At 43.6% G+C, this 12,005-nt stretch overlaps 1 protein-coding gene across 2 annotated transcripts in view; it reads left to right on the top strand.

Moving 5' to 3' along the window:
• The window catches only part of GXYLT2 (glucoside xylosyltransferase 2), a 155,166-nt gene that overhangs the window by 51,828 nt on the left and 91,333 nt on the right, over window positions 1–12,005 (top strand). For both annotated transcript variants that reach the window (XM_059662950.1, XM_059662951.1), the window contains exon 3: window positions 8,048–8,179. In XM_059662950.1, coding sequence (XP_059518933.1) covers window positions 8,048–8,179 — 132 coding nt within the window. The remainder of the gene's footprint in view (window positions 1–8,047; window positions 8,180–12,005) is intronic.

The following is a 12,005-nucleotide window of genomic DNA, read 5'->3' as shown; positions in this document are numbered from 1 at the left end:
TTGGTCGTCCCTCACTAACCCCCTGTTGGCCTGGTCATAGGCAGCCATCTTGTGAGGGCATGAGGGTCAATTTGCATTTTACCACTTTATTATATAGGATGTAATAGTATATAGGCACATAATAATGCATGCATATTTATGTACCCAACTTAACATATATTTCTTTTACAAAATCAGGATTATCTCTCAGAGTTCTCCTGGAACTTGCGTTTCCTCCCCAGGTCAGGATCCCTACATTCCTGCATCATTCTTTTTGGTGACTACCTAGTAGTTAATTATGTGCTGAGCCATCATTTATTTGACTGTTTCTGTGCTGAGGAGGGAATAGCAGTTCTCTAGCCAGCACATGAGGAGCGCGTGGGAAACGCCCCTCCGCGGTCCCGCAGCTTGCTCATGCAGAGCGAGCTTTGCTTTACCTGGAAGTCTGTGAGACTCGGATGCCTCGCCTGCTCTGCAGGGACCTGCTTACTGAGCCCGCAGTGCTGCCGCCTGCCACGAGGGGCCGCTGGTGAGACACGCCCAAGCAGCAGGTCGGGCAGGGAAAGGCTAAGCTGGAAAATGTTTCCTAAAGAAGAAACCACCGTCACATCTTCACCAAGAGAAGCCAGGGGAACAGATATTCTTGGGGCTTTGAATGTTTGCAAAATGCCTTGAAAACTGAGTCAGGGTACGGGGGGGCGTGGGGAGGAGAAAAATCACGGAAACATACATAGCTGGTCGGAAGCTGTGGTCTGGAAATGATGGAAGTCATGATAAGCATTTGTCAAGGTTTATGGTTGACTATTAATCCTCATAACAACGCTTGATAAAGGTAACAATCATGTTCCTATTTTACCAACTAAGTGACAAAATCACTTAGTGAGCTTCAGTTTTCTCCTCTGCACTTGGGGCCAGCGGGACTGATGGCAGAGATGACAGATCTGTGAGGACCCGGCCAGGCCAGGCTGTAGTGGCTGCTCCCAGAGAGTCCCAGGGCTGTCTCTGTGCAGACCAGCCGTGCTCTGGTGCACCTGCCGGAGCCTGCGGCCTCCAAGCCCTGGGTCTCCTCTCCAGGAGAAGAGAGCGCATCACGACTGCTTTTTCGTCCCTCCGCTGGACAGTGGCACGTCTTCTCTGCACCCATTCATCGTCTAGAAGCGGTGTGAGGGGCTGAGAAGCACCCTGTGTGCAGGGAGGGAGGACAGTGGCTGTGGGCAAACACTAGCCACGCCTTGTACCACGCCCGCTGGACAAGTGCCTCCTGAGTCCCTCCTCAGGCAGGGAGCCGGGGCGGGGGGGGGGGCGGGGGGGGGATGGAGCCAAACACAACGTAAGCTTCCGCTTCGGACAAGGTCAGGAGGAGGAGCTTGTGGCTATGTGGCTACATATGCGGGCAGGCTGTATTTTTCAGAGGCCCCAGTGTCCCACCTTCTGGTTCACACCCTCTGTATTTCCCTCCTACACTGACGCAGCTTGGTCTGTGTGACCAATGGCATAGGGAAGAAGTGATGCTATTCCACTTCAGAATTAGATTTAAAAAGGCGTGACACCTTCCTTCTTGTTCGCATTCTCTTTCTCTCCTGACCCCTTTCTCTGGGGGAGCCAGCTGCTGTCAGGCAGGTCAAAGAGGCCGCAGCTCAGGAAGGAAGGCTCCTGGCACGGGCACGCGGGGGTAAACCTGGGGACGGAACCCCTGCTCCATGAAGCCTGCGGATTGATATAAAAGAAAACAGGGGTCCTTTCCCCACTGGATGCTGGGGGTGGAAGTCTTACAATATCTCAAAGAAAAGAATTTTCTGAATCTAGCCTGGGAGAATGAGTGATTTTTATTTGCATGGGTTTCCTTAGTCCAGTCATAGAAGTGGAGCTGGGGCCTCAGTGAAGCTAGAAGCAGCGTCAGTGGCCAGAGTTTATTTCCATGTTGCAGCCAGGGCCTCTTCAGCATTAAGCTGGCTGAAGTCCATTAGTCCAGTGTGTGGGGTCCTCATGGCCATGGGTAGTGGGGGTGAATGCAAGGGAGCCCCACAAACCCAGAGTCACCCAACTCCCAGGAGTTCCAAGAGCAGTAAAAGCACAAGAGAGGGAACTCCTTTGTTCAGGGGAGTAAATAGCCCAAGTTTTGTGCCCCTACAGTGGCCACACCCATGCTGACCTTTGTTCTCAGCTGTGACTGACAGCAAGCACCTTCCGTAGTCTCCCCGGCTTCACTGGGCATGCGGCTGCCTCCCCTCTGTTGGCCGCTGGGGAGTGTGAAACGGCAGCTCCTGGTGAAGCTCCCGGGTGACATGCCTGTAGTGTCTGGCCTTCGCTCTGCTCCTTCCCGTTATTAATAACCAGCTAACGGCGCCAGGTCAGGATGACTGTAGCTCTAGCCATTGGGCTGTAACCTCACAAGAAGCCTTGAGCCAGAACAACGCAGCTCGAGGATTGCTGACCCCGAGGAACTATCTGAGATAAATGCTTTTGGTTTTGAGTTACTAAGTTTGTTATAAGGCAATAGGCAATACATACACATCTACATACGCAATATGTATGTTCATATAAAATAGGGTCTGAGACATGTAATGCTATGTGACATCTGAGCCTTGGTCATAGAAAGGAGATGGCTCTGCTTGGTTCTCGGAACGCCCGCCCCGGAGCCTGGCCACTGCACTGTGACGAAGCCCAGCTAGCCTGCAGGGAGAGACGACACACAGAGGTCCGCGCAGAGAGGGACCAAGTCCCAGCCAGTAACTCCCCTCTCCCGCCAGACGTGTGAGCAAGCCAGCCTCCAGGTGATTCCAGCTCTCCCCTTCCAGGCTTCCAATTGAGGCCCAAATACGGTGGAGCAGGGCAAGCTGTCCCTTCTGGGCCTGTCCACACTTCTGGACCAGGGGACCCATGAGCATAATAGATAAAAAATTACTAAGTTTTGGGGTAATTAGGAGCAAATTATATGGATGAAATCATTGTAGATACGTGTGAAGTTGTGCCACATTTTGAATTTCCTGATGCCTTTACCCATTTGATGGCTCATTTCCTCAGGTCTTTGTTAGACTGTGAAGTTCAACTAAATGAAAGAAATTATACTCGGGTGTTAAAATTTGGGCAGGACCTATGGTGTCACCCGTTTTTTTCATACTCGGACTGTGGTGCCAGTTTTGATTTAAAATCTTGGCTCTTACACAGTCACTGAATTCTCAGTTCCAATGTTTTTGTAGTAAAGGTAAACCCCACCCATGGTAGATGAATACACAAAGGGGACAAATGATGCTTGCTCTGCAGAGTGTACCTGTGCAGTGGGTCAGGTCATCTGTATATTCTCTCATTCTACAAAGATTCTTGGAACATCTAGACGTGGGGCAGTGTGTTAGCTGAGGGTCAGCAGCGGGTTTCTCCTCAGCCACAGGGAAGGTGGAGGGCAGGTTATGCCACTGCTCAGAGCTGTAAGTGCCAACGCAGAGCATTGTGGGAATATCCAGAGTTTCTTATAATAACTTCCCGGGAAGTGCAAAGTCACATACCTCAGGGTAAAAAAAAAACAAAAAAAACAAAAACAAAAAACAAACAAACAAAAAAAAAAACCAAAAAAACTACTCACCATCATTATTCCTTTGGAAGTTTCGTTGTGGGTGAGCTTTATTTAAGTAGAATTTATTTTAAATCTGCTTAAATACAATAGATATGGTGGTGATTCTTACCATCTACATTGTAGATCTTTAATATTTTAAAGTTTTATTTATCTTTGTCATCTCCTGAAATAGAAGCTGAAAATGGCAGCTGGTTGATTTCCTGGACTCTCCAGGAAACTTGGGATCAGACATGTGATTTAGGTTTGGCTCCTCTTTGCTCCTGCCCTAGACTCAGTATTAGAAAATAGTGGGACACAGAAAGGGGAATGGCCACCAATCCATTCTGGCAGGGACAGTGGGGCAGCAACAGCTCGTGTGTGTGTGTGTGTGTGTGTGTGTGTGTGTGTGTGTGTGTCTTTGCCATGGAGGAAGTGCCAACAGGAGTGTCCAATGTTTGTAATCAGCAGCGATTCCTATATGCAGAGTAAAAATGTAAATGGCCTGAATATTTTATTTAAAAGACATAGACTGATAAAGGTGGACAAGCTTCCAGAAGACAGGATGGTAAGGATCAAGTTGTTAAGGAAACCAGTGGACCTGGGACCTCCTGCTGCCCCTCCAGGGCTGACGGTGGGTGCTGTGCAGGCACCGCTGCTCCGGGGTCTGCCAGCATGTGCTGGCTGCTGGGTCCCGTTGTCCTGGATGGTTAGCCCTGTCTCAGTCTGGAGGTGTCTGTGCAGTTGTACTGAGTATCTGTCCTGTTGTGGGTCTGATTGGTTAGGCCCTTCATAAGTCAGTTGTCAAGTACTTTGACTATCACTCCTGCTCTTTCTCATTCCGAGATTTCTCTCCTGAATATCCATCCTTCAAAAAAAATTATTGATTGATTTCTAGAGAGAGAAAGGGGGGAGATGGAGGACATTGATTTGTTCACTTATTTATACATCATTGGTTGCTGCTTGTATGTGTCCCAACCCAGGATCAAACCCACACCTTGGCACTTTGGACGATGCTCTAACCAATGGAACTACCTGTCCAGAGCCCAAATAGCCATCTTTTTTTTTTTCCTCCCAAAAACAAGCATTTATTTTTTTTAATATTTATTGTTCAGATTATTACAGTTGTTCCTCTTTCCCTCCCCCATAGCTCCCCTCCACCCAGTTCCCACCCAACTCTCTGCCCTTTCCCCCCCACTGTCCTCATCCATAGGTGTACAATTTTTGTCCAGTCTCTTCCCGCACCCCCACACCACTTCCCCCCCATCCGAGAATTGTCAGTCCACTCCCTTTCTATGCCCCTGATTCTATTATATTCACCAGTTTACTCTGTTCATCAGATTTTTTATTCACTTGATTTTTAGATTTACTTGTTGATAGATATGTATTTGTTGTTCATAATTTTTATCTTTACCCTTTTCTTCTTCCTCTTCTTAAAGAATACCTTTCAGCATTTCATATAATACTGGTTTGGTGGTGATGAACTCCTTTAGCTTTTTCTTGTCTGTGAAGCTCTTTATCTGACCTTCAATTCTGAATGATAGCTTTGCTGGGTAAAGTAACCAAGGTTGTAGGTTCTTGCTATTCATCACTTTGCATATTTCTTGCCACTCCCTTCTGGCCTGCAAAGTTTCTGTTGAGAAATCAGCTGACAATCGTATGGGTACTCCCTTGTAGGTAACTGACTTTTTTTCCTTTGACTTGATTCTTGGGATCCTCTTGTTTGCTGTTGGATCTCTGTATATTATTCTTTATTTCAGTCAGTGTATGCTTAATTTCTAGTTTGTCCTTTTTCATAACCTCGAGGGTCTCACTAAATTTATCGGCGGTTTCTAGAAAATTCTTTTTTTTTTTAAAAAAAAATATATTTTTTATTGATTTTTTACAGAGAGAAAGGGAGAGAGATAGTTAGAAACATGGATGAGAGAGAAACATCGATCAGCTGCCTCCTGCACATCTCCCACTGGGGATGTGCCCGCAATCCAGGTACATGTCCTTGACTGGAATCGAACCTGGGACCCTTCAGTCCGCAGGCCAATGCTCTATCCACTGAGCCAAACCGGCTTCGGCTAGAAAATTCTTGAAAAACCTTATAACCGTGATTTTGAACTCTATATCCAGTCATTTGCTTTCCTCCATTTCTGTCATTTGTGTTCTGTTTCTTTGTCTCCACATTTTGGTTGCTTCCCTGTGTTGTTAGAGTGGCTTTGTGTGCTAGGTGTCCTATAGGGTCCAGTGGCTCAGCCTCCCCAATTACCTTAGGTGGACACTCTTGGTGCACCCCTTTGTGGACTGTGTGCACAATCTTGTTGTAGTTAAGCCTTGATTGTTGTTGGTATCACTGGGAGGAATTGACCTCCAGGCCAATTGTCTGTGAGAATCAGTTGTGTCTACAGTGGGAGAACTTCTGTGCTGAAGACACCCTTATGGGGCAAGACTTGCTTCAGTAGGGCTTTGGTGCTCACTGAGTCTGCCCCCTGAGTGTGTTCCTTATGGATCTGAGGATTTGTAATCTGGATGGTCCCAATCTTACCACTGGGTACACTGGCTCTTGGATCTCTAAGGAGGTGCTAATTTAGCCTCTTCCTGAGGCTACCCAGCTGGAGGTATGGGGAAATCTGCAGATTCCTCTTCCTTGTTTGGGGTTTGGAGGTGCCCAGATGAGGCCCAGCTGTGAAGCAATGCAAGCTTCTGTGGGGCCTTGGTCCTTCTTTTGGATGTTCTGGGTCTCTCTGACCCAGCTGCAGTAATTTTAGCTCTGAAAGGGCCAGCGCATTCATATGCAAAAGCCTCTGCTAGCAGCTTGGGTGGGGCGGGGTCTCATGGAATCAATAGCGTGGAGCAAACAGCTATGGCTGATCCTCAGCCCTGCCCTAAGAGGCCCCCGGGTCTCAGTGTCCTGTCTCAGTGTCCCACGGTAATCGCTGCCAGCACCTCTGAGAGAAAGCTGCCCTCGAGTTTTGCCCGATGCCAGACAGTCCAGTTTCTCCCCGTATGGGTCTGGGTCCCCAGAGATTTGCCCGGAACTGGAGTTCAGAGCAGTGGGGAGCTTGAGACTCCCTCCCGATTGAAAAAGACACTGGCTTCCTCCGTTGCCAATACTTTCCGAGCACACGCGCCTCCGTACCTCTGCACTTTATGTCCACACCTCCTCTGAGTCTCAGTGTGCTCTTCTCTTTCCTTCTAGTTGTAGAATTTCCACTCAGCCAGCTTTCTCGTGGTTCTGGATGATATCTGTCTCATCTTTTAGTTGTATTTTTGAAGTGGTTGTGTGAGGCAGCAATTTCAGGTGTTTACCTATGTCTCCATCTTGGTTTCTCCCCAAATAGCCATCTTAACGTTACAGATTTAAAGTGTTCCCAATGATCTGTCTTTTTTTGAAAACTTTTATATGACTATATAAGCAGTATATATACATTAGAAAAGAAGTCATAAAATTGTAAATGAAAAAAAATGCTCAGGGACAACAGTTCTGGTGTATTTAGTTATTTTTCTTTTTTTATGTTTACATCAGAAATAGGATCAGATCCTTCATTCTCTCTTGTCTAGCTGATACTTAGACTGAATTACTTCTAAAATAGGGCCTGGCCAGCTTTTCCAGTGAGAGACCAGCTGGCAACTGTTTCAGGCTCTGCAGGCTGAACATTTCAGTCACTCACCTCTGCTTACTGTGGAAGCAGCCGTAGAAGCATGTAAACAATTGGTGTGGCTGTGTTTCAATAAGATCTTTATTTATAAACACTGGAATCCAAATTTCATGTGATTTTTCACATCACAAAATATTACTCTTGATTTTATTTTTTCAACTATTAAAATGTATGGCCACTTCCTTGTAGGTAACTAACTGCTTTTCTCTTGCTCCTTTTAAGATTTTCTCTTTGTCTTTTGCCCTTGGAATTTTAATTATGATATGTCTTGGTGTGGGCCTCTTTGGGTTCCTCTTGTTTGGGACCCTTTGTGCTTCCTGGACTTGTAAGTCTATTTCTTTCACCAGGTAGGGGAAGTTTTCTGTCATTATTTCTTCAAATGGGTTTTCAATATCTTGCTCTCTCGCTTTTCCTAAAAACTAACTGAATATCATAACCATTATTTTTATGTCAACACATAGAGATCTACTTTATTCTAACTGTTCACTAGTCCATTGCATATTTCTATCATAATGAATTAGGAGCATTTAGTTTGTTCCCAAGTGTGTGTGTGGTTTTTCTTTCCTATCAAAATAGGTTTTGGTAAAAATTCTGTATCTTTGTCTTTGAGGATTTGTCCTTAGCACTTTCCCAATTTCCCTCTTGAAAGTTTGTTCCATTTGTACTGTCCTCACCATGTTCACGTGTTTCCCGTCACCTTGCCACCTCTGGAAGTAGCAATGGTCTTTCCTCAGGGAGCATCGAAAGTGGTGACAAAGTTAGACTTTTTATGTATGTTTCTGGAATACATTCCATCTGACCATTCAGAAGCTCCAGATGGTTTCCATATTTCTGGGGGTCTGATCACCCTCCCCTTGACTTTCATGTTTTTCAGTTACAGCAGTGGCCTGACTCGTATACGGAGAAGTTTGTGCACAGAATCTATCCCATCACATTTTCCGTGGGAAACCCCCAGGAGTGGAGGAAGCTGTTCAAACCCTGTGCTGCCCAGAGACTCTTCCTCCCGGTAGGAACCCTGTTTCAATGAAGTGCCGCTTGAGAGAGAGTTGTCCCTGGAAATGGAGTGGGATTAACCAGAGCACATTTAGAGGCATTTTACAGCTAAAAATGTGTCTCTTGGATCTGTCTGTAGTCACTGCTCTTAGTCTTCATGGTGTAGAAAGAGGGTCCCTGAGTTTGAAAGGTTGTCTTTCTCAAAGATTGAGGGGCTAAGAGCATCCACAGCATGCTTTGAATGATGGGTCTTTCTGACGCACAACATTTACTAGCTCTGCAAACCTTACAGCTCCCCTGTTGTTCTGCACCTCAATTTGCTCTGTCAGCTTGACCCTCAGTAAATATTAGCTTTGATTATTGTTATTTTTTCTTATAATAGTAACTACCACTAGATATAGCCAGGCTAGGGAATAATTCAGAAAAGGTCCAGAGTTTTGGTGCAGCCTTTTGATTTTGAATTTTTAAGGTAATTTCAATTTCATTTTTAAAAATACTAAATAGAAAAATTACTGAACTTATATCAAAACCAAGACTATCAAGGAACATAGTAAGAAAATAAAAGAGTACAATAACCAGAAAACAGAGTGATGTGGGACTGAAGGGCAGAGCTGTGGGCTCCGGAGGCCCCGCTGAGCGTCTGCTCTGTGTGCAGGGCGGAGAGGGGCTGTGAACTGGTTTATAGCATAGAAGTGGGATGATCTAACGTGTGGTTTAAAGAGGACACACTGGTCATTGCACACTTACTTAGTTGGATGAATCTCATTGATTGCTGAGGCCAATAAATGATGACTTATGCTATAGTGGTTGCTTTAGAGATGGATTTAGAACCTGCGTGAGAAATAGAATTTATAATTTTTTATGATTGGTTTGTTGTAAGAGTTGAAGGGAAGTGAGGTAAGAGGGATTTAACCCAGATTTCTGATCTGAAAAGGTTAATCTGTTTGAAATTGCCAGTATTCAGCTATTTATGACCTACAAAAAAAAGGCCATTTCTTATGGTTCAGTCTACTAAGTGAATGGTGGTGATATTTAGAGATGAAAGAGTCTAGAGAAAAATCTGTTTCGGTAACAGGGGAGATGAATGTGAGTCATGTTTTGATTTTGGGGTGCCTGGGCGGCATCCACAAAGGGAAGTCTTACCATCTGTTGGTCTGAAACCCTAAATGGCAGATGGGGTTTTTAGCATTTCTTACACAGAACCTGTGAGAAGAACAAGGCCAGATGGGATTATATTTGTTGTAAGATGGGATTAAATGTATTAAAATGGGGGTATGAAAAAATAATCTCAGATTGACACTAAATCTCTAGGTTGGTGATTTTAAAACTACCATTTAGGAAGATGAGAAAAAAGTTGTCAGGTTTTTGCTTATTGTCTTCATTTTGTATATAGCTAAATTTACTGTTGGAAAATTGTCTCTCAAACCTATCCAAAAAAATATTAGCAACACATTTTTTCCCTGACCTTGAATTAAAAAACCAAACCTACCACATGATGGTTTTCATTCATCCAGCTAAGTATTTGTTCAATTTTCAATGACAAATGGGTTCTGACATTCTGCTTTTGTAATAGAAACTAGAGGTCCTTAAAAATAATAGAGATTGTGATTGACAGGACAGTTCTCTTTTCTGAGTTACCTCATAATAGCAGATTATGAACTTGACATTTTTGGACATCAGAGAGATGTAATTTGAAATAAAATTTAGGTGATGTTTTCCTTGAAATTCATCTCTATAAAACCAAATCAGGCATGCTGCTAAAGCAGCACAGAGAAGGCAGAAGCCCTAAAGTGTAAACATTCTGTAGGCGGTCGGTCAGTTGACTGAGAAGCACGGTCTTACCCGTTTTCTGAAGGGAGTCTCATCTACCTCACACCTGTGGAAGAAACCCTGTCTCTGGTAAGATTTTACTATGAGAATGATCAGAGTACAAGTCTTTGCAACTCAAGATTTTCAAGTGCAATCACTGGAATCTAGGTCTCACAAAGTCAGGATATCTGAATACCTAAATATCAATGGACATTTACTTTTCCAGTTCTGTGAAGAATGGTCCTGAGAGCAAGACCATTACTGTGCACACTGAACTTCAGATAGCTCGATTAAGCCCTCCAAGCTGCAGGTAATTCAGAAGCTTAAAGTATTTAAAACAATATGCCAATTACAAATAAATAAAAAGTGTTAATTAAATCGATCCTGGAGGACTTTTTCCTTTTCCATTAGTAAAGGAAATAATTGAGTTTCATGAATTCACATCACTTTTCCCCCACTTAATAAGAATTAGTGAGATGTTTATAATAGATTTATGTCTTACATTACACACTGTGCTTATTTGATTACAAAGACCTCTGTCCTCAATAATGTACTCCACTGGGGATCTTAGAGATATGTAAAATATGACAGAGATCACCGGTTGGAGAGTCTGCAGATACTTGGTCATGTGAGTTAGGTTAAGGTAAGGCACTATACAGGCCTCACCTAGGGAGAAAGGCTTTTTTAACCAAGTTTCAGTAAGTTCCAAGATTATAATAATGTCTGGTGTCTTTCTGGCTCCCAGCACTTGCCTCAAGCACAAGCATCCATGTTCAAGGAAGGAGTTAGGGAAGAATTTAGTCAAGAGAAACAGGATACAATTGCTTATAGCCTTGACCTATAAATTTGTCCTAAGAGTTTTCTTTTTTAAAAAATAATATATTTTATTGATTTTTTTACAGAGAGGAAGGGAGAGGCATAGAGAGTTAGAAACATCACTGAGAGAGAAACATTGATCAGCTGCCTCCTGCACACTCCCTACTGGGGATGTGCCCGCAACCAAGGTACATGCCCTTGACTGGAATCAAACCTGGGACCCTTCAGTCCACAGGCTGACTCTCTATCCACTGAGCCAAACCGGTTAGGGCAAGTTTTCTTTTTTTAATAATTAAAAAAATTTTCTATTATAGTTGACATACATTATTATATGTTTCAGGTGTACACCTCATTGCTTAGACATTACATAACTTACCAACTGATCATCCCAATAAATCTCACATCCATCTGACACCATACATAATTATTAGAATATTATTTATTACATTCCCTATGCTGTACTTTATATCCCCATGACTATTCTGTAACAAGGAATTTGTACTTCTAAATTCTTTCACCTTTTTCATCCATCCCCCCAGCTTCTCTCTCATCTGGCAAATGTTTTTTGTATCTATGAATCCATTTATGTTCTGCTTGTTTGTTTATTTTTTTAGATTTAATTGTTGATAGATGTATATTTATTTTATTGTTCATATTTTTAATATTTTTTCTTCTTCTTCTAAAAGAAGACCTTTGACATTTATGTAACACTGGGTTGGTGGTGATGAACTCCTTTAGCTTTTCTTGTCTGGGAAACTCTTTATATGCCCTTTGATTCTAAATGAGATTTTTGCTGGGTATAATAGTCTTGGTTGTAAGGTCCTTGCTTTTCATAACTTTAAATATTTCTTGTCAATCCCTTCCAGCCTGCAAAGTTCCTGTTGAGAAATCAGCTGACAGTCCTTATAGGCAGCTAACTGCTTTTCTCGTAGTGCTTTTAAAAAATATATATATTATTGATTTTTTACAGAGAGGAAGGGAGAGGGATAGAGAGTTAGAAACACCGATCAGCTGCCTCCTGCACACCCCCCACTGGGGATGTGCCCGCAGCCAAGGTACATGCCCTTGACTGGAACGAACCTGGGACCCTTCAGTCCGCAGGCCGACGCTCTATCTACTGAGCCAAACCAGTTAGGGCTCTTGTACTGCTTTTAAGGGTTTCTCTTTGTCTTTAACCTTTTGCATTTTAATTGTCTTGGTGTAGGTCTCTTTGG

Source organism: Myotis daubentonii, chromosome 14, assembly GCF_963259705.1.
Source record: "Myotis daubentonii chromosome 14, mMyoDau2.1, whole genome shotgun sequence".
NCBI lineage: Eukaryota > Metazoa > Chordata > Mammalia > Chiroptera > Vespertilionidae > Myotis > Myotis daubentonii.
The sequence above is the reverse complement of the archived record's forward strand: the minus strand, read 5'-3'. Positions and strand labels throughout refer to the sequence as shown.